Source organism: Tachypleus tridentatus, chromosome 13, assembly GCF_004210375.1.
Source record: "Tachypleus tridentatus isolate NWPU-2018 chromosome 13, ASM421037v1, whole genome shotgun sequence".
Taxonomy (NCBI): Eukaryota; Metazoa; Arthropoda; class Merostomata; order Xiphosura; family Limulidae; genus Tachypleus; species Tachypleus tridentatus.
In genome coordinates, this window is record NC_134837.1 from 230,715,486 (window position 1) to 230,739,633 (window position 24,148).

At 33.6% G+C, this 24,148-nt stretch overlaps 1 protein-coding gene across 1 annotated transcript; it reads right to left on the reverse strand.

The window, feature by feature from the left end:
- Window positions 1-9,744: 9,744 nt before the first annotated feature.
- On the reverse strand, window positions 9,745-16,297 carry LOC143237212 (uncharacterized). The gene is made up of 4 exons (XM_076476209.1): window positions 16,146-16,297; window positions 12,627-12,671; window positions 11,171-12,351; window positions 9,745-10,681 (listed from the first exon to the last, which is right to left on the reverse strand). Exons 2-4 carry the CDS (start codon window positions 12,652-12,654, stop codon window positions 10,433-10,435), a joined length of 1,458 nt encoding a protein of 485 aa, XP_076332324.1. The 5' UTR covers window positions 12,655-12,671; window positions 16,146-16,297; the 3' UTR covers window positions 9,745-10,432.
- Window positions 16,298-24,148: the final 7,851 nt, after the last annotated feature.

Below are 24,148 nucleotides of genomic sequence, written 5' to 3' on the forward strand. Positions count from 1 at the left end.
TTAGCTATTTCTGTTACAGTGTTGTTTGAAAGTTATATATTATTATTACATTATTACCCCTTATAATTTTGTCTAAAAATTATATATTATTATTATTATTGCCTCAGTGTTGGGCCCGGCATGGCCAAGTGTATTAAGGTGTCCGACTCGTAATCCGAGGGTCGCGGGTTCGAATCGCGATCGCACCAAATATGCTCGCCCTTTCAGCCGTGGGGGCGTTATAATGTTCGGTCAATCCCACTATTCGTTGGTAAAAGAGTAGCCCAAGAATTGGCGGTGGGTGGTGATGACTAACTGCCTTCCCTCTAGCCTTACACTGCTAAATTAGGGATGGCTAGCGCAGATAGTCCTCGAGTAGCTTTGCGCAAAATTCAAAACAAAGAAACAAACAAACAAAACAAACAAAGTCTCAGTGTCACCTGTCGGAATGTTTTCTAAACATTTTATGTCATTGTTTCACTATTTCAAATTGGAATATTGTTTAAATATTTCACCTAAGTGTGTCACATTTATGTTTTGTAGTTTCGTCTAAATATCTTAGTATTATTGTGAACTATTGTTATAGTACTATATAAATAATCTACGTTACTATCTGGCAATTTTATTTCCTAGTAATGTCTAAGTAGCTCATATTATCGTCTGACAGTCTCGGTTACAACACTCTCCCATTGTGTTACTATATTATTGTACTTTTGTTGCAGTTCTCTCTCAAGATGTTATATTATTATGTCTTTGTTGCCGTATTGTCTAGAAATATCATAACATTTTCTTAGAATAATATCTAAGAAGTTTTCTCTATTCTTTAATGCTCAGTTTCAATACCCTCTAGATGTTTTATGTTATTTTCAAACACATGCCCCTATTCTACTTTTGAAATAATTTCATATTAATGTTTGAAGCTTTTTATTACAATAATATCCAGAGATTTTATATTATTCTCAAGTGAATGTCCTTTATAATGTTTTAATATTTCTACTGATATTTCATAGTTGTAGGTTAGTCCTTAATCCGTACACTAAGCTGTCAAAGTAACACAGTTTTTATACTAAAAATATAATAATACAAACTTTAAAATATTAAAAACTAAACATATTTATGTCAGTATGTAACCGTTGTTAACACAGCATTAATTATAGAACATACATCATTATCTTAAGAATTACTGCTGTGGTATTTTCTAAACATTTTATTCTATTGTCTGAACATTTTCTGTTCTAACAGTTTATTCATATGTATTGTCTGGCGTTTCTTACACAGTACTGCCTGAAAGCTTCACGTTACTGCCGAACAGTTCCAATTACAATAGTATCAGAAGGCTGTACATTATTGTCTGATATTCTCTTTTGCAGTGGTGTTTAAATATACATGTATTATTGATTAACAATCCACGGTATGGTAGTGTATAAATATATTATTGGCTAACAATCCACGTTGTAAAAGTGTCTAAAGAAATTACATTATTGACTAGCAGTCTCTGTTGTAGAAGTATTTAAAGATGTTACATTACTTAAAGCGGTTTCTATTGTAGTAATGCTTGAAGATGTTACACTACAAAATAGCAGTCTCTGCCGTAGTAATGTATGAAAACGTTATATTACTGAATAGCAGTCTCTGTTGTAGTAATGTTTGCAAATGTTACATTACTGAATAGCAGTCTCTGTTGTAGTAATGTCTGAAGATGTTACATTACTGAATAGCAGTCTCTGTAGCAGTAGTGTCAAAATATTTTATATTATTGATTAGTAATCTTCGTTTTAGTAGAATTTAATTATTCTGTTGATGGATTTATTTGCAAGGAATCTTGTTTAAACCAACAAAATCAAGACATAAACACCTAACCCCTTTTGGTTGAAAAACTCGACCTTGTCATTAAAACATATGAAAAACAAAACAACTTCTTCCAAAACCTTTGACGATGTCACCACCAATGCTAGGTAAGGTCTAAACTAAGGTTTAAAATATATTTACATACTAGTATTCCCATTGCTTCTATAAATGAACATCATGCTTACAGTTTATATAATTTTTTGTTTCCTATTTAAAACTATGTGAGTGAAAGGAATGGTGACTAGGTTATAAATTTGTTAACTACATTATAATTACCATATCCTGTTTATTTGTTTTTGAATTTCGCGCAAAGCTACACGAGGGCTATCTGTGCTAGCCTTCCCTAATTTAGTAGTGTAAGACTAGAGGGAAGGACACTAGTCATCACCACCCACTGCGTGCTCTTGGGCTACTCTTTTACCAACGAATAGTAGGATTGTCCGTAACATTATAACGCTCCCACGGCTGAAAGGGCGAACATGTTTTGTGCGACGGGGATTCGAACCCGCGACTCTCGCATTACGAGTCGAACGCCTTAACCGACCTGGCCATGTCGCACCTACCATATTCTCTCCAGAAAAGGTTTTTCTCCCTAAAACCAGGGCTCACCCACAGTAACACTCTAGGTGCTAGATGTGTATGTATGTTACCAATTTGCACGAACAGAAACTGTTATAGTGTGGACAAATTCAAGCAAGCGAATTATAATCAGTATCATTTTCATTCAAGGCATTTACAAGTGAGATGTTTAAGTCTTTTTTGTTGCAAAGCTGCAAAATACCTGTGCTGTGCCCAACACAGGCATCAAAGCCCGATTTTTAGCATTATAAGTTTGCATACTTAATTTTGTGCCACCGGAGATTGCAGGTTTTCAGGATAAGGAAGTTATAGCACAACATTTGTACTTTTTATTTTTAACACTGATTATTTATTTATTTAAATTAACCTTACTGTCATTCATAAGAACTGACGAACAAGAGTAGATATCAACAATGACACCATTAAAGATACGTTTTATTTTTCCAATAAACGAATAATTTTCCAATGTTAGACAACTGCGTGATGGCTAACTTTGAAATACCCCTCTTTTCAATAAGGAAAACCACCTAAGTTTTTCTTTTATAACTTTACTCAAAAGGTACTAGGCTGGTAAATTATCTAAACCAATCAGAACTAAGAACTACATAATCTTCCTACCCTTGCCACTAAAATATACACATTTTTTAACTGTGTAGCCAAATACATGGAGTTTCGATAATTTTTCCAATATATTTTACATTTATCTATATCTTTCAATAACATTACGGGTTCTTATGGCTAACAGACTACCCTACTATCTTCACACCTATTCTTTATAAGGCCCGGCATGGCCAAGCGCGTAAGGCGTGCGACTCGTAATCCGCGGGTACGCGCCCGCGTCGCGCTAAACATGCTCGCCCTCCCAGCCGTGGGGGCGTATAATGTGACGGTCAATCCCATTATTCGTTGGTAAAAGAGTAGCCCAAGAGTTGGCGGTGGGTGGTGATGACTAGCTGCCTTCCCTCTAGTCTTACACTGCTAAATTAGGGACGGCTAGCACAGATAGCCCTCGAGTAGCTTTGTGCGAAATTCCCAAACAAACAAACAAACAAAATATTCTTTATAAAGAAAAATATGTTGAGGATTTTTTGTTACTTGTTATCTTTGAAACAATACATTTCTTATTTTTAAACTAATTCAAACTTGTCGTTCTTATTACATGATAAATTTGTTTGTTAAGTACCAAACTACACATTGAGCTGTGTGTACTGCCCTTACTACGATTTTCAGTTTTATAAGCCCTCAGATTTTCCGCTGAGTCATTTTATATTGTAAAAGAAGCACAAACGATTTCTCTACACATTTATATGCAGTTTTATACTTGAAACGTTAAGGTTTATACCCAGAAACTAACTAAAACTTGATATTAAAAACAAACAAACATAAACTGCAGATATTTTGTTTCCATATTTTCTAATTTGTATGTTCGCATTTAAAATCAGAGGACTGTAAAATATATTTCGAATTGGCCTTATATCTCCAACATGTAAATTATACTGTATAACGTTTTAACTAATTAATAGTATTGACCCATCAATTTCTGTCACTTTATTGTGCGCATAAAATGAATTTTGAGGCTGGTGGGTTTAAGTAACAATAATATAATGTTTTATACTACAGATACATTTACTGAAAAAAAAATACATTTTTCAGTGTATTTTATATTTTCGTTTTAACTGATCTGATTTTCTCAAATATTGTTTTGTTTGTCTGAAGTTAAGCACAAAGTTACATAATGGGCTAGCTGTGCTTTAATAATAGTGTAGAACAAGGCTATATTGGTCTATTTGCTGTGTCCACCGCGAAAAAGAACTCTGGACTTTCAGCTTATAAGTGCGTAGACTTATCACTGCTCAACAGTTACCATGTTACTTATAAGACAAGTTATCTCATAACCTGAAGCGTCGGCATACAGTAACAGTAACAACCTCATTTGTTCATATAAGCCTCTACAACTGAGGGTAAAGGTAGCATGTGTTTCATCATCCCATGTAGACCGGGTACAAGAAAGTGGAACACGAATTTATTAAAATCGTTCTTCGCACATTTAGTTTTAGATATTCAAGTGATAAGTCATGTATCATCATAAAAAAAAAATTCTCAGGAAATTCTCAGTAGACTAAATCCAGCGTGACAGCTTTAAACTTTCTACGCATGTCTTTATTTTTCGAACAATTTACCTTCTCTTTTAGTTTTGGTAATAGTGAGTTAATTTACGTATTTTCATTCTTTTGCTAATACTGGAAATATATTTATACTTATATAGAAATATTTTGTTATTTAACTCAGAAACAAGCCGAAAAAACAAACAAAAACAAAAAAGCTGTATTAACTGAAACGATCCCAGGGTTCAAGCTACAGTGTGGGATTATAAAATGTATTCTAAGTTTTGGAGGTGACTGAGAAGTAGGACGAACATAGCGGTGGGGATACAGGCGAATGGAGGTTAAGACTGATAGACGGTGCATCCCCACCTTTATGCGGGTCCTACTTCCGCAGTCACCTTAAAAATCTAGGATACATTTTATAATCCCATATTGTAGCTTGTACCCTGGGATCGTTTCAGTTGATGCAATGTTTTTGCTTTATTTTGTTTCAACTTTCATTTGAGTTAAAATGACAAATTATATAATTAGTCAGAGGTTTAAATTTGCTCTTTTAACTCAGTTCTTCCTTATGATTTTAGTTATTTTACTATTTAATTTCATTTAATTGTAATCATTTTCACTACTTATATATATATATATATTCTTACAGAGATTAGGTTATCTATGCTGTGACCACCATGGGTATGGGAATCCGAAAAGCCCTTAGACTTGCTGCTGAACTACCAAGGGTTTTCTTTGATACTTTAGGTTTGTTTGTTTTTTGGAATTTCGCGCAAAGCTACTCGAGAGCTATCTGCACTAACCGTCCCTAATTTAGCAGTGTAAGACTAGAGGGAAGAATGCTAGTCATCACCACCCACCGCCAACTCTTGAGCTACTCTTTTACCAACAAAGAGTGGGATTGACTGTCACATTATAACGCCCTCCCCCCGGCTGAAAGAGTGAGCATGTTTGGTGCTACTGGGATTCGAATCCGCGACCCTTGGATTACGAGTCGAACACTTTAACACGCTTGGCCATGCCGAGCCGACACTTTAGGTAGCAAAATCTCTCTTTTAGCTCGTGTAAGTAGTGAAGTATAATGTTGACTGTGTAAGTTGACTCATGTAAGTAAGGGTAATAAAGTAGTTATGCGAGGGATAATAAAACATGTATGCTTAGTCTGAGAAAGCAGTATTGGTTAAATGTGTAGCTGTCGTGAAAGTTACATTCTACTCTACATTTAGCTTGTTACATAATATAATTTATTTCCGACAAGTTTCCGATATATTATGTGACATATGTTAACGCATTACTATTTCAAATAGCCGAAAATTTGGATTTGAATTCAAAAGTTAATTAAATGTTAATATGTATCAAATTTATCTTATTTTCGAACAAGATTGATACACGCAGTTTTTTTTAACATAAATATATTTTAATGTACAAACAAAAATTAATACACTTTATAATAACGGTTATTACTAATAATTATTACAAATGATGGTTTACATACAAAGGTTTTATCAATTTACAAACAATACTGAGTCTTCTATTCATTCTAGAACTGAATATTTTATCTATGGTCAGATCCATGACTAGTAGATTAGTAATGAGTTGATATTGTCAAACACCTCGCTTAAGCTAGCTAGATTAGTTCGTGTCTAGTCTCACATCTTTACAAGCTGAGTTTTTCCCGGCAAAGCTATTGCATGTTCTCCTAGAAATAATAACGTCCGAAGTAATTCGTTAAGTTGAATTGTTTGTAATGTTTGAACTCTGTAAACGTTCCTGGCCAAATTCTGTAGTTTTCTGACTAATAGGTGTTCATCATAATTATAGCTTCTGAGGCGTATAGCACACTGATTGTATCTGACAAATAATAGTCTTCTCGGCGCATCGGTTTTATGTAGTTTAAGGTAAATTTCTAGAACAATCACAACATACGTTACGCGAAAAAAGAAAATTATATTGAAACAATCGTAAGTATAATAATAAACGTATAACGGCAAATCTGTTACAAGTTTTTATTTGATAATTTACTACAAGGGTTATGTAAAACGACACTGTAATTTCATTCTTATAAAATTAAATATATATATATATATATTGATTAAATAGGTAAATATACATTGATTTTAGTATGTGAAAAACAAAAATGAACTCAGCTTCCTCATTTATAAAAGGCCCAATAATTAGTTTAACTTTTTAAAATTCGTTTGAATCTGCTACTTACTTTATTTTTATGACAAATATCTGGTCAAGTTGGTCCTAATGTAAGAATTGAAATTTATTTTGTAACATGAATTTATGTAAAACACCCATTGAAACTTTATACAAGTAGCTTCAGAACTTGTAGCTAATTTTAGTAATAGTATTGGCATTAGTTCCCAAAACAGTAGTTGTGCATTTATTCGTAATGATATTTCTGATAGATAGTTTGTGTGTTTTCTTACAGAAAAGCCACATTTGGCTGTGTCCACCGAGGAGGATTGAACACCTTAATTTAGCGTTGTAAACACGAATTCTTACTGATGTTCCACCTAATGGGAGACTAGAAGACACTATTTGTTTTTTTTAAAGAATGTTTATACTTGCAGACACATCAGTTCTGATAGTCAAAGTAAACTTAAAATTACAAACTTATAAATATAAGCAGTAGATATGCATTTGGTCCACAGCGAGTTTATGATGGATTTGCTTGTTTTAACAAGCATTGCTACAAAAGTGGCTATCTGCGCTATGCTCTCGCAAGGACTCGAATCTCAGATTTTAGCGTGGTACGTCTTCTGAAGCACACAAAGGATATTCTGGTGAGAAGAAAAGCAACCGTACGTTTTAAAGAACAATATTCAATGCGCTCTCTGAAGGCGGGAAATACTCACAGAGTAGAGCGATTATTTCAGCAAAAGGTTCCAAAACAACAATCCAAGCCAAACAGAGCACACCTTTATACGCCAAGCAAATGGTATAGGCTTTATGTAACAACATGACACCTGTCTGTGGCACCATGTTGGATGGAAATGAATGCATTATTGTGGCGGTAAATGTTCCACAATAAGTACAACCACCAGTGAAAAGTACAATAGATTCAGCATTTTCAACTTAAGAGAATAACTTGAATAAATGATATACGACAAGTTACTTAGAAAAATTCATATTTTTTCCTAAAACAATATTCAAGTAGTGAAAAGACGCGAGAATGCATACAAAACTGAGGTAAAATCTAAGATGGTCTAACATAAGTCTCTGCACCTGGGACACAGAAATCCTGATATTGGACCTAGTATCTGGTACTAACATACAAGATTTACGATTCCTGGGTGTTTAAAATTATTTAGTAAGCTCATTCTGAGCTGGGGTCTCCAGCTGGTACAGCAGTAATTCTACGTTTTACAACGCTAAAATGATGGGTTAGATTCCCTCTCGATGAACCCAGCAGATAGCTCGTTGTGACTTTACTGTAAGGAAACACACACACACATTCTAAGCTTGGAAGGTCTGTAAAATACTATTTCTTTTAAATACTTTACAGCTGATTTTGTCAAAAGTTTCAGTATTTATAAATCGGGTATTTGGGTAAAAATATTTCATTATTAGAAACAAGAGAAAAACCAAGTTAGTGCTTGCTAGTTCTAGCTCTTTTTTTCTTTTGTCTGATTCACTGCTAGCCTATAGAAATTGTAATTACTACAACTACTGCGTGTCTTCTATCAGAGCTAGTTTCTAAGCAGCAAACTGCAATATCCTTACAAGCCAATTTATTAGTTCAAAATTTGTTATCGTATGTTACTGGTACTTGTTTCTGCCTAAAAGGAGATCCAATCAAAACTTTAGTTGTATAAAATTTCCAAACTTGTTCCATAAATAGTTTTCATCGTGAATAAATTAATCGTTTAAAAGAAACGTATAAATGAACAGCAACAGTTATGAACAGTATCTTACAGTTCTTTCCACATGTAGCTGTTACTCATCTATCGAATCTAAAAGAATGAACTGAGACTGAAGGTGGTGTTTAAAACGACAGATATGGTTATCCACCAATAGTGTTGTGGCACTTTACTACACAACAGGAATCTGCCCTCTTTTTTTTTTTCTCAAGTAAATTTGATAATTATCACTGTACTTTGCATGTGTCGATTATTTATTGTCATCTGTAACCGGAAGAGTCACGTGTATATGGCCTACAGTTAAATAGAGATGTTACCCTCCAACTAGTTTCTCTGTGGCTCAGCGGTAAGTCTGGGGGCTTATAACATTAAAAATAGGGTTTCAATACACGCCGTGTGCACAGCACAGATAGCTTATTATGTAGTATTTTTTTCTTAATAATGAACAAACAATCCAACCGAAGGAAAGATCTAATTAAGCTGTATTTATCTCTTGGTATTGTTGGAAATATAACAAACAAAGGTGAATAAACTTCACACGCTAGTAGTTCACAAGTTTCCAACAATATCATGAATTCAACAACATCTGTTCATGAAAGGTACGGCAAAAAAAAAAGTTAAAATCGTAGTTGTTCTATTCGACCCACATTTATTAAAGGGTATGCGGGAAACTTATCACAATACGCGTTCTAAGCCTGACTTCACTGTCCTTCCTAGGGGTTTGTTACAACATAAATTGAGGTGCTAGACAAAATAGTACGTCACCTTGACCATCAGACTGAAGATGATTAAGTGGGTTCCAAATGTAACCTTCACTACCATAGATATGGTGCATTACAGCTACAGTCGTAGAGTTATACGATATAAACAAATACAGACTTAGTGCTCTATAGTTATGGTCGGGAAAAATGTCATTGTAAATATACACTTTAAACAGCATACATTTTGCTGTATGTAAAACATACTGTAAACAAGTAGTCGGAAAATACATGTACTGTAAAACAAAAATTAGAAAAACATGCAACTGTAAAGCCATATTGGCAATAGCAGATACGGAAATGTAGAGCAGTATTTGTAAGACATATTATAAATGTAGAGCAGTATATGTAAGACATATTATAAATGTAGAGCAGTATTTGTAAGACATATTATAAATGTAGAGCAGTATTTGTAAAACATATTATAAAACACATCGTGATTTTTCGAAGTTACGATAAACAAGTTTCATTTTTTGTTGAAGCAAATCAATTAAATTAGTAATTTGTGAAATGTGATCTTGTCCTTGTTGTCTGTGTCGTGAACATGGCATGATGAAGAAATATTGGTGTTCGATAAACCATACAGTGAGTCAAACGGATGAATCAAGGTATGATATGCAAGTTTATTGAAAATAAGCTAAATATCATTGTATACAATAATTTATACAACCATTGCGAAGAGTCTATTTGACATCATTTAGAGAAAGGCACCCAGGATTATTATCATAGACTGTATGGGGTGTTTACTCAAAATCTCACCCGCTTTACCTGCTTGCTTTTCCTGGGTTTTGTATCTAGTTACTAATAAGAGTAAAAGCAGTCACTTGGAATATTTTCCATTTTTAGTTTGTAATTTAACGCTCTATATTATTCGGCGTTAAATACACTTATAAATATAAAAGTTCATAAGATGAAAGAAACTTGCATATCTAAGCACAGCGTTTTGGATATCAATATATCCTCTTAAATGAAACGTTTTAGAAACGATTATCCAGACATAAAGTTAATAGAATGAACAATAATTGTTATTTAATTTTAAAATACTTTAAAAACGTATTATAATTTTATAACTGTACCATGAAAAGAACACATTATGCTATATTCTTTTTAACACTAATTATTAAGTAGTTCTTTAATAATTGTTGATAAAGTGGAACAATCATTTTAGTTTGGATACTGATATATGAATATTGTGTTTTTGTGACACATTGTGAATTAACCGTAACATTTCAACAGAGCTTTTGTTTACAACAACCCTTTGGCATGGATCAATACTTTAGATTTAGTGTTCTTAATAATACTCGTAATCTGGGCTGCTTTCTTCTGTTTGCCTGGTCTGAGAAGGAGAGGGGGGAGGTGGTGCTTTTTTTACAGGTTCAGGGACTTTATAGAGATTGTCATTAAGTTGGTAAAAGTGAGCAGATTTGGGACAGTCCACTTTGTACCACCATTGACACGAAAACACTTGCTGGTTGAAAACGGTGCCATTTGGACAAATATAACTGTCCTGAACGCCTCCGGCTTGGCAGAGATGAACCACCTGTAATAATTAGAATAAAAATACCTTAATAACAATAACTATATGGTCTTATAAATTATACTTTTGACATAATTTTTACGGGACCCGTAAAAATTATTTGAAACCTTATATATTCGGAGTGAAATATTAGACTGTTTATGTAATTAAGAAACTACTAACAGGAACTATCCATGCATATCATAAATATTTATACTTATTTTTATATACATTAGGAAAGGAAAGCTAGAATTGACCAGTTAATTATCCATAACAATAAACCTGAGTGAGAAGAAAAATATTTTCAGCGCAAGAGAGAGACTTACATTCTATGATGGTAACTAGTTAATATAACATAGTTAATTTTTTTAATTTCTCGCCTTATTATTTTTTGTTTATTTTCATAGATACAATACTAATTGTAAAGAAAGGTCTGTGCGGTTTTGGTACAGAAGTTACAGCAGGTGATATATCATGATAAAATATTGCATAACGGACGTTCATAATACTTACTTGACAAGCTGTTTCCAAGTCTGCGTAATAGCCATTCAGTGGTTGTTGACCACAAGAAAATGACGTCGATGGGATCGAATTCAGTGTAGGATAGTCTTTTCCTGCTTCTCCTGGAATACCATCTCCGTCAGTGTCTCGTGGTAAAGAAGCTACGGTTAAGCTGGCGAATTCTGAATCAGTCTGTGGTTGAGGTCTTGATTCTGGAGCTTGTCTATATTGTTGGGTATTTACTGGATTCCGTGATTGAGAGTAGGTTTGGCGTTGGTTTTCTGACCTTTGATTATATCTTGAAGCCTCCAACGGCTGACTGGGCTGAGCTGGACGTCTATTAGATCGAGGAACTGAGTTATCCTGAGGACGAAGTTGTGGGTTTCTTTGCTGAGCATCAGATATCTGTTGGGGTTGAATATAGGGTCTTCTAGGCTGAGAAACGGAAGCAACCCGACTTTCAGGTTGTGGCTGGTAGGAAACAGGTTCTGGTACAGACTGGGGTTGAGGAGCAGCTCGAGGAGTCGAGACCCTCGCGGCTGGAAGTCTTTGTTCTGATTGTACTCGAGATGGTCTGGTTCTTCTGCGCTGATCTGCCTCCTTTTTTTTCTCCCTCTCAATTCTCTCGAACTCTTCGACTCTCTGCTGGTACTGAGCATATATATCATCTAATGACTGGTCTCTTCCACCAGAAACAGTGGCTGCAGGTAGTCCGTGGTTGTAGGTTTCCATCTGCTGGGCTTGTTCTTGTCGAGCCCTCTCTCGTGACCTATGCCTAGATAAAGCTCGCTGTTGTTGTTGTTGTTGTGCAGAAGTAGTTTGGCTACGAGATCGTACTTCATATCGTTGTGGAGTTCGAGGCTGGTCTTCATAAGGTTTTTGATAAACAACGTTTCTAGGCGGACCTCGAGGCTGACTACCCGATAGATCTTGATTTTGTTGTGGTGGGTTTTCATACAATCTTTGGCGACTACGTTGACGAGGAGGATGCCGAGGTTTAGGTTCCAGTCGTTGTCTGGATACCTCTACACTCTCACTAGATGGCGCAGGGTCACGATGAGGATAGCTTTGTTGAATTGCAGAGGGTGGTTTGTATTTATAATTCTCCGGATCAAACAGCTGTTGTGGTTCTCTGTTATTACTTTCGTCTTGGGCATATTGATATTCTTGACCAAACACTACTGTTGTAAGACCTAAAGGTACAAAGGTCAGCTCACGTTATAAAAAGTTAAATAAGGGGGTAAAACACTTTCTTCATTGTGAAAGATAACGGTTTAATTCTGTTTGAAATCCGTCATTCAAAACATAAGCGAATTTGTATATACATGGTCGAAAGTATTGTCGTCACTTCCGATTCTTGTCAAAAGGTAAGTACACTGTCAGTTAAATATTTTTAATCTTTGGCGCATTATGTGATTATGTAAATATTTCCAAATCTAATAAAAATAAATAGCTTAGAGTATAATACCTAGGAATAGAAGTATTATTCTCATCATGGTGTGTGAACCAGCCCCTGAAAAACAATATAGATAAAACTGATTATTGTCTCATATAATTAATATAGTTTAACACAATTACCTTTTTACCTATGTTAATATTATTTGTAATTACTATTTAAAGTAATCATGTAGAAAAACAAGTCTTTATGTGATTACTATTGAAACATAAGGGGCAATTTACTTTATTGTTTATTAAGAAGTATTCTGCTGTTGGTTAAGAAATTCACTCACTTTTTATAACAATAAAGATAAGCTTAAGAAATAAATAATTTGTCAATAATACTTAAATAATTTGTACAACAGCAGTAATATAAATAATTTGTCAATAATACTTAAATAATTTGTACAACAGCAGTAATATAAATAATTTGTCAATAATACTTAAATAATTTGTACAACAGCAGTAATATAAATAATTTGTCAATAATACTTAAATAATTTGTACAACAGCAGTAATATAAATAATTTGTCAATAATACTTAAATAATTTGTACAACAGCAGTAATATAAATAATTTGTCAATAATACTTAAATAATTTGTACAACAGCAGTAATATAAATAATTTGTCAATAATACTTAAATAATTTGTATAACAGCAGTAATATAAATAATTTGTCAATAATACTTAAATAATTTGTATAACAGCAGTAATATAAATAATTTGTCAATAATACTTAAATAATTTGTACAACAGCAGTAATATAAATAATTTGTCAATAATACTTAAATAATTTGTACAACAGCAGTAATATAAATAATTTGTCAATAATACTTAAATAATTTGTACAACAGCAGTAATATAAATAATTTGTCAATAATACTTAAATAATTTGTACAACAGCAGTAATATAAATAATTTGTCAATAATACTTAAATAATTTGTACAACAGCAGTAATATAAATAATTTGTCAATAATACTTAAATAATTTGTACAACAGCAGTAATATAAATAATTTGTCAATAATACTTAAATAATTTGTATAACAGCAGTAATATAAATAATTTGTCAATAATACTTAAATAATTTGTACAACAGCAGTAATATAAATAATTTGTCAATAATACTTAAATAATTTGTACAACAGCAGTAATATAAATAATTTGTCAATAATACTTAAATAATTTGTACAACAGCAGTAATATAAATAATTTGTCAATAATACTTAAATAATTTGTACAACAGCAGTAATATAAATAATTTGTCAATAATACTTAAATAATTTGTACAACAGCAGTAATATAAATAATTTGAATAAAAATGTTTAAATTATAGGTAGAATACTAATATATCAAAGAACTCATTAATCCATTTCCTGATTTGCCTGAAATAAATGGATCGCCTTCCATGTTTAAACAAATATATATTTATCCAAGTTAATTAGGGCCAAACATTTCCCGCTGTGTTGTTTTTAATTATTTGTCCAAGTTATTCACGTTAATGTCATGCATTACGATTACTGTTCACTAGATAACATTGAAAATTTTGCTTGTGCTGGAGTCTATCTGATTTATTTTGAATTATGTATCACAAACATTAGACAAAAGTATAAATCCAGATATGCAATATTTATTTAACGAGTATATTTTTGAAGAAATATAACAACAGATCATAAAATAACTTTTGTTCTATTAATATATGAACATAAGTTATCGAAAAAAGAAATAACAAACTAGACTTTTTAGCTCATTTCTTAAAAGAAACCTGATATGGAGAGGGTTAAAGGTAGAAATCATAGTTAAGACCCGGTAAACCTACGGATTTGCAACGCTAAAATCAGGGGTTAGATTCCCCTCGGTGGACTCAGCATATGGCCCGATGTGGCTTTGCTATAAGAAAACACACACATACTTAAGACTCTAATGGCACAGCAGAAAGTCTGACGACATGTTATGTTAAAAGCCAGGTTTCGATATCTTGGATGGCACAGCACAGATAGCCTGTTTTGCAGCTTTGTGCTTAACGACAATAAATAAGACTTTTTAAGATGTAAAAGTGCTAAAATAAATGAAAATAACTCGTTTAAAATGTGTGCGTATATCATAGGTTCACGAAGCATCGTTTTTCACTTTTGATTGATAAATTAGAATTACCTACATGAAACACTTCTTCTTTTTCTGTTTTGTTTCTTTGTTTGTTTTTAAATTTCGTGCAAAGCTACACGAAGTCTATCTGCGCTGACCGTCCCTAATTTAGCAGTGTAAGAACAGGATTAGAGGGAAGGCAGCTAGTAATCACCACCTACCTTCAATTCTTGGGCTACACTTTTACTAGCGAATAGTGGGATTGACCATAACATTATAACGACCCCACGGCTGAAAGGGTCGATCCTCATATTATGAGTTGAGTGTCTTAACTGTCTGGCCATGTCGGGTCAACCCCTTCTTTGTTTTAATAACCACTATACATAGCAACTCAGAACACGCTTTTGAGTTTCTGTAGGTACTGAAATTGTAGGATTTGATGTGTAGTCCTTTACTTACTTGGCCCGGCATGGCCAAGCATGTTAAGGCGTTCGACTCGTAATCCTAATGTCGCGGGTTCGAATCCCGATCACACTAAACATGCTCGCCCTTTCAGCCATGGGGGCGTTATAACGTGACGGTCAATCCCACTATTCGTTGGTAAAAGAGTAGCCCAAGAGTTGGCGGTAGGTGGTGATGACTAGCTGCCTTCCCTCTAGTCTTACACTGCTAAATTAGGGACGGCTAGCACAGATAGCCCTCGAGTAGCTTTGTGCGAAATTCCAAAACAAACAAACAAACAAACCTTTACTTACCACTAACAATATAAAATACTTTAGATGTTTGAATAATATGTGACTTTAGATAACCCGATAAGTCCATTCACGTATACAGAACGTAATTACTGCACATGTACACCATCATTTTAGCTTATCCAACATCTTATATAACTCGATAAATCCATTCCCATATACAGAGCATAATTACTGTACTTGTCCACAACCATTTTAGTTTATCCAATATCTGAAATAGCCCGGAACATAATTATCTCACATGTCCACCACCTTGGGTAATCCAACAAATTCATTCACGTATACAGAGAGTAATAAGTTCATTCTACACATCTTAAGTAAGAAAAAATGAAACTTGTTTTAGTTTGATCTATTATACGTAGAGACAGTGTGAACAAATTATTAGTTACTTATTCATCTAATTTTTGAACAGTATCCTAATTATTAAGACGATTTTTAGATGCCCCCCAGTGACACACCAGCATGTCTGCGGACTTATAACCTTAAAAACCGGATTTCGGTACACGTGTTAGGCAGGGTACAAATAGTCCATTTCAATTCACGTAAATCTTCGAACTATAGCATCTATTCCTTCAATAAATAGAAAAGTGCACAAATTAAACAGAAATAGAAATCATTTAAGAACATTTCTTAATAAGGAATCTGAATGATATTCGCCAATTTTTCAGTAAATTGATAAAAATATTAATCTCTAAAATTCAGGATCACTTACAGTTCTACTCTAGCCTTGTTCAAATTATTCTGCGTTTAACAATCGCCAGGGTGGAGTCCACCGCACGACAAAATCTTAAAAGAAGCTAAAAGAATCAACTCAATTTTATATTTATATGATAGCATCGGTTGGTCAGGTAGAAACCAAGAATCGACTGATCTAGAGCAGCTCGATGCCCGTCGTCCTTGTGCTTCTCTAGTCTATCTCAAGGTTTCAAGCCAGAAAATCGGGTCAGAAAGTTAGTTATAATGGTATAATGATTTAAGCGGAAAAAAACCTATAGCCTTTAAAGAAAACTCGTTCAGAAATAATGTAGATCTGATGTAAAGGTTTAAATGCCAAGTAATTCTGTCCTTCAAAATTAAATATAGGATATGTAGGAGAACACGCTTGACTCTGTATTCTCTAGTTATTAATTACTAGTTCATTCTTCGCACCTTCTGATGTTCGAAGACTATACATAAGTTTCGTTCCAAAAATGCTAGGTAAAAGAAATTATTACAATTAGTCAATGCTTGAAAAGTTTTTAGTTCATACAGAATCGAAAAGAAATACGTAATTTTATGATATAACTTGCGTACGAAATAAAGCGTTGAAAACCATAACATCAACGACAAAAAGAGCAGTACATTCGCTTATTTTCACATCAGTTTTACGTTCTGCTTATCATTTACTCTTAATCCATTTTATGTAATTATAATGAAGAAAAGGAGATTGGTCCTTCCATAAACATTGAAACATCATATATCCAGTAAAATGTTACGTAACACTAATAATAATCTAGCTTTGGACAACAGACTTACAATAAAATTCTGGCATAAGTGTAGGAAATAAACGTGTTATAAAACAAAAGATAGAATATTAAAAATAGTTTACGGTGAGTCCAATTGGTTATAATATCGTGATTGGTATTTATAATATTCTTAATTACACACAAAAAATGTTGCTAATAAATTCTTCTGGTTATTCAAACTTGTAACATTATATTTTTTGAAAGCGTAACAGTTTGCTGCATAGTCTCAGTAAAAAATATTGAAAATTTTTAATATGGATACAATGAAACATATTACAAAAACATGTTCTTAAAGAATTTCGAATATTCATATTCTTATTATTAGTGTACAGGACGCTCATAAAATGTACACGCTACCTGGTGAGTAGTGTGATTACTAATGACCTAAAATTTGTCCAATGCCAGTGACAACGTGAGTTTTCTCAAGGAGATAAACAGATTGCCCAGTGAAAACAATCCGTTTGTAGTTGAATCTGGGTCACAACCAGTCTCGAATCTATTTTTTAAAGCTTTTAAAGCTCCTCCTGTACGTAAGCTCCTTTTCATGAATTAGTTTTATGCACATCGCTCTACTTTATAATTCGTAGGAAGAAAGTTTCCAGCATTTTGTGCCGCTACAAATATGTAGTAATACACCTTTCTTTACAGTCCCAATACTGTTTTTTTTCTATCTGTCCAGTTGTTTTTATTTTATTTTACTTTTCATTATATATTCATTTATTCTAATTTATTTTATTTTTCTTCTTTCTTTCTTTTTCTTCTTCCTCTCTTATCATGTACCTCTTCATAATTAAGCCTCTCATGACCCTTAACGCACGATCGAGGTGAAGAGAAAGCAATTTCTGAGCAACCCCGGTGAATTTGTTCCCAAACATTTGTTTAGGGTCAAATAACTTTAAGTCCCTCCAGTGGCACAGCAGTATGTCTTCATACTCGCCCCACTAGAAACTAGGTTTCGATACTCGCGGTGGCCAGAGCACATTATGTAGCTTTGTGTTTAATTCAATTCAATCAAATAATGTTAAACCGATATGCATGCAACGGTTTTTTTTTTGTTCCCAGTGGAGGGCATTAAAAGCATTTTATGGTTAGTAGATGCTCCAGATTAACATATTCTCGTGTTTTTTATTTTGTTTTTCTTTCCTAGTCATTCTTGACATAAATAAATAAATAAAGGCAATGAAAATGTATTAAAAACACATCAAGGCTTATAAAATGATTGGTTTGTTTCGCAAATCTACACAAGGACTACCTGTAGTAGTCTTTCCAATTTTGAACTGATGACTCGGAAAAACGCAGCTGTAACTACCACCAAATCAGAAGCTAATAAATTTGAATGCCACTTTTATAACGCACTCATAGAGTGCGATTTTTGTTTATATATGGCAGTGGACAGTACACCATAAAATTTCATATTCGTAATCATTATTTGCTATAGACCACGCTTCGTCTGTATATTTGATTTTGTTAAATAAAACTTGCATCTACAGATCGTTAGTTCAGGCTATCAGTATTTATACTTTACATTGATGACACAGTTACTAAAGTCTTCTGCCACTAATTTCGAACTACTGACAGAACCTAGGTAGCTAGTCAGGAACATCCTTCAACCCATCATCAGCACTAAAGAATTGACTCGCACTCTCATAATGCACTAAAGCTTTTAATTAAAGGGAATATTTTTTTTAGTATTTTAACGCCATTTTCGTAATCCAGAACTCTAGGTAGCACATAACCAATTGAGGTTCAGACTATTAAATATACAAATTAAGAATGAGCAGATTTAATATGGCAACCTTACAGACGTTAGTATATTCGTGGTTGAACCATAAGCAGGATATTTAAAAGAAATAATATTCATGACATAAGAATGAAAAACACTGCCAGTTTCTTTACTCATTAAGCATCATTAATTTATATTGTAATGTAAGAGCATATTGTACGTAAAACATTGGTTTGCGATCTTTATGAATTCTAAGAAAAAACTAGTATAAGAAAGAATTATCGTCACGAGATAGTACAATTTAATTCATGAGTGGTTGTCAATGTTCACGAGTATTTGTTTATAGGAAGACTAGAGCCTACTAGATAAAACATTTTCATGTGTGTCTTTTGAATTTAGAAGTGATGAAAATGTTATTTATATAACAATAATTTAGTAACCAAACATGGCTTCAAATGCAATAACCTGGAAGTTAAATGACAGTGTCAAAGTTTAACTTATAATACCGCACGAAAAGATTTTGACTTCGAACGACAGTACTCTAGCAATCTGAAGATAGTGTTATCTCTACTCTCCAATGCTGTAGGAAAGCTGTTTATTTCTATGACATTATCCTAGGAACTTGAAGGCATTGTGTTAGGTTAGTCAGTAATACTAAAAGAACTCAGCAATACTCCAGAAATCTAGAAATATTTATCTCATTAATATATGGTATTACAGAAACTATTGAAACAGTAAGTGACATTGCAGGACAATATTCTAAATATGTAGCGAAACTGTAACGTTTCACATCAGAAGACTGTCGGAAAAGTAGATGCCTTTAAATGATAATATTTAAATAACTTGAACATAGCATATTACTTCTTCCATTAATATTGTAGAAAACTTATTGGTCTACACAGCAGTGCTCTAGAAACAGTAATTTATAGTTTATTAGTGACAATAAGTTATCGAACATTTTATTTAATATAATTTTTCTTTATTTTGATTATAAATCAGTGGTTCTTAACGTGTGATGCGCATATTCTTGCAAGGGTGATTCGGGAGAGCCTTTAAAAAATTAAAAATATAATAACTCCACAATCTAGGGTCTTTTAGATTATTGGGCTTTGAAAGGGAAGGGGTTTTAGTCCTGCTGCTTTATTCAGGTTAAATCCAAAACGTGGAATGTGTAGGTATTAAACATAAGAATAAAACATAATAAACTGCATAAGTAATATTTTTGTATGATGGTTCAGACACGACTGTCACTAAAACAAAAATGAGTTTCTCTTGTCTGTCAGGGTGTATGAAGTTCAAAATGTGCCCCTTTACTATTGTATTCCCTAAATTCTAAGCCCCTCCCTAATAATTATTTCTGGAGCCAACTCTGCTAGGTGCGGCATGGCCAGGTGGATTAAGGCGTTCGGCTCGTAATCTGAGGGTCGCAGGTTCAAATCCCCATCACACTAAACATACTCGCTCTTTCAGCTGTGGGCGTGTTATAATATGACAGTCAATCTCACTATCCGTTAGTAAAAGAGTAGCCCAAGCGTTGGCGGTGGGTGGTGATGAGTAGCTGCCTTCCCTCTAGTCTTACACTGATATATTATGGAAGGCTAGCACAGATAGCCCTCGAGTAGCTTTGTGTGAAATTCAAAAACAACAACGATCCCAGTCATTTAAAAATAACTTTTATAAGTATTGAACTAATTTTTTATTCATATAAAATATTCTTAGGAATTTTACAGCACATTATATGCATTAAGGCTTGGAATTGTTAATAGTGCATGCTTTTTGTAGCAAAGCCACATCGAACTATCTGCTGTGTCCACTGAGGTGAATCGAACCCCTAATTTTAGCGTTGTAAATCCGAAGACTTATTGCTGCACAGAAGGGGACGTTAATAGCGCAAACATTCTAGTTGATGTTTAGTGTAATATTAGTAGTAACATTAGCTGTTGATTGATGGTTTGTGTGACACTACTTCATGAGGAAGCTGATAATAAAGTTTTCCTTAATATTTCTTTACTGGCTTTATACTGCCAGCTTCCAACAATAAGACACATAGCAACGTCTCAACCACACACTGTGCGTTGCACGTCACTGCTGACGATTCTTTCACTTTATGTCACAGCTCATTTGTTTGTTTGTTTGTTTTGAATTTCGCGCAAAGCTACTCGAGGGCTATCTGCGCTAGCCGTCCCTAATTTAACAGTGTAAAACTAGAGGAAAGGCAGCTAGTAATTACCACCCACTGCCAACATTTGGGCTACTCTTTTACCAACGAATAGTGGGATTGATCGTCACATTATAACGCCTCCACGGCTGGGACGGCGAGCATGTTTGGCGCGACGCGGGCACGAACCCGCGACCCTCGGATTACGAGTCGCACGCCTTATGCGCTTGGCCATGCCGGGCCGTTACAGCTCATCAGTTTAATTGGAAATGTAGCACAGAAATTTTAGTTCGAAACGCTATTTATATCATATACAATATATAGTTATTATAACATAGCCCCTTTTACCAGTGGCGCAATGGAATGTCTACGGGCTTATTCTGCTAGAAACTGGGTTTTGACACCCGTGGTGGACAGAGTATAAATCGTCCTTTGTGTAGCTTTATGTATAATAACACAACAAACAATAACATTATTCCAGCGATGTATGATCTATTTATCTACAATATGTGCGATATTAAGAAAAGGTAGTTGAATATTTTGTTCAGAACATAGAATAAAACAAATTGAACATTTTAACAGAGATACACTTAACATAAACTCTTTAATAGAAATTTCTAATAAGAGAAAACTACTTCTTAGCACAATAAAAACATTCAATATATGATGTAATGATTATGACTTATATATATATATTTCTTAATTTTAATTTATAAATATTAAGACTTATCGTTTCATCAAATGCATACTATCGAAGTATACAATATTTTCAGCTATAATCCTATTAATATCTTAAGAGGTTTGGTCAGCTTGGGAGATCCAGGTTAGTTTTAAATATATGTTTTAGGCTATCAATGCAAAACAGTTTGTTTATTATAACAGAAGTACAATGATAAAGAAATAAAGTTAGAAAATAAAAAATTACATATGTTAAACATTCCCACTAATTTTGTTAATGAAATTTAACTCTAAAGTAACAATATAATACATTTTATTTACAGAGCACAAAAACACTAGTAATTAGCTCCACACAGTGCCAGACGTTTATTTCAATGGACATCCACACTTGTAGAGATCAGTGGGACACATCATCCTTCTCTACTGCTTCTTACAGCTGTTTTTGTGTAACTTATAGCCATAGCTAGTTGGATAGAATGCCGATTAAACGTAGTAATTATAGTGATGTAACTAAAAAAGAAACATTACAACATAAAACAAGCCCTCTTTAAGAAAAATCCAAACAGACATCAAATAAACCTTTTAACACGAAATACAATACAAACCTTCTTCAAAAATAAACTTACATAACCACGTATATACAAGTGGCCACAGATAATTTTTATCATACCCTTTAACAGTATTTTAATGGACCCTTTTTATTGAAATAACACTATACATTAAAATGAAAACAGGCAATCTTTCACGTAAAGTAAATCACGTATTTTGAAAAAAACTTTATATAAAAACAAATTAAATAATCATATCACCTTTTATAAAATGAAACAAAAACTGAATAATAATAAAATATACAGTAACATAGAACATAAAAAGAAATCATAATTAATACATAAAGAGAAAGCGGATGTATAATACATAGCATTAATTCTGATGATTATTATGATATATCACAGAAAAGAAATATAAACGTAGACTGTATATACATTCGTAGACGGTACATACTATACTGACATTATATATTTTAAAAATAAATGAAAGATAAACGATACGATGAATAAATTACAATAAATCCATAATAAGCAGCAAGAGAAACTTCAGCGTCCTTACTTTTCTGGAGACCTGACGTAAATCATTCAGTACAGCAGCTGACTTTCTGTGAGCCATAAGTTTCTGTGTGTTATCTCTTGCGTTCTACACCAAATCAACCCAGAGTTGGTGTATCTCTTTCTCAACCTGCAAAGGAGAATCTTTACATTTAAGACATGATCTTCCTTCTAGTTATAAAGTGTTCAGGTATCCAGCCACCTAGATGGTTTATCATGGCAATGACATTTTAATACCGGTATATGTTGAAGATGTTGAAGAATGATTCATCTAATTTCAGCTAGAGATATTGACAGCATCTCTGTCTTTCTAAGCCTCGTAAGTTGTGTCCTGAACCCCTTTTTTGGGCAGTAGCGTTATGACAGTCAACATGTATGCTAACACACTAACACCTCACAGTAAAGGAGCTTACTCCACCAGTGTTTGGACCGTCATTACTAGGTGAGCTGTCTCTGATAACCTGAGCTCGGAAAAGTTGTTTTTTTCATTTAAGAATAAGACGATCCCGGTATTTGTTTGAATACATATAATATTCTACTGACATTTTCTAATTAGCACTTACTAATCAGATACGTCTGAAGCCTGAGACATGGTCCATTAGACTTGGTCAGCTCCAACTTGCCCAAGGTTTGTATAGGTTTTGAAAAAGACTTCTTCAGTTGAGTTGCTTGCAGATTGTACTAAATCAGTGTGATGTTGCTTGCTGGTGGCATAGTCTCTACTGATGTATTTCTAAGTCAATGATGTGATTGCTGTCTGGTCTCCAGTGACCTGGTGTGTTGAGTTCTACGGACACTTTCTACAGAATCAAATGCACTCACATGTGTATTGGTTTTAGAAATTTATTCCATTCATCTGTTAATATTCTAAGTCCAGATTTATCATTGAGTCATGTGCATGACATACATCTTCTATTCGTGCTCTTTACTGTTGCTACTACCTTGAAACAGCTCACAGCTGCATTGAAGCTCAGCAACATTCGTCTAACTGCTGTTGGTTGTATACAAATCAAAGCTCCAGATCCAGCAGGAAAGATATCAGGATTGAAACTGCAAATTCTTGTTTCTACTCAAGTATCCAAAGTAGGCCGAAATAAACAAGTATTTTTATCAATATTTTGAGCGTGTGAAATTAATTAACACCGAGATCGTGTTTGTTTCCAGATACAAACCACTATCCATTTGAGATAAAATATATGCCCAATTAGAGGCAACATATAAATGGCACATGGATGTTACTCTTGCTTTCTGCTATACATAATCAGATTGCAAGTTCATGCATTTCAGCTGCAATGATGTTAAAAATATATCTATTAAACTTCAGTCTTTACCAAATAAAACAACTAGTGTAGGAAGATTACATATGATATGACTTAATTTATTATTTGTGAATTTCACTAGCTACAAATAACTTCACCTACCTGTATAGTTCTCAACCAGTAATCTTACATGTATTGCTGATCTAGTAGTTCTACAGTACTAAAACAGTAGCTATACTTTTAACTTTGATTACCACCTACAAGACTAGCTATAATGACTGTCTTTTCA

Excerpts from the sequence above, each read along its gene's own strand:
- LOC143237212 (XM_076476209.1), bottom strand. The coding sequence starts at position 12,654 with ATGATGAGAATAATACTTCTATTCCTAG. Across the intron at positions 12,352-12,626 it reads AATAATACTTCTATTCCTAG|GTCTTACAACAGTAGTGTTT; the intron begins GTATTATACTCT and ends TTGTACCTTTAG. Across the intron at positions 10,682-11,170 it reads ACTTGGAAACAGCTTGTCAA|GTGGTTCATCTCTGCCAAGC; the intron begins GTAAGTATTATG and ends TAATTATTACAG.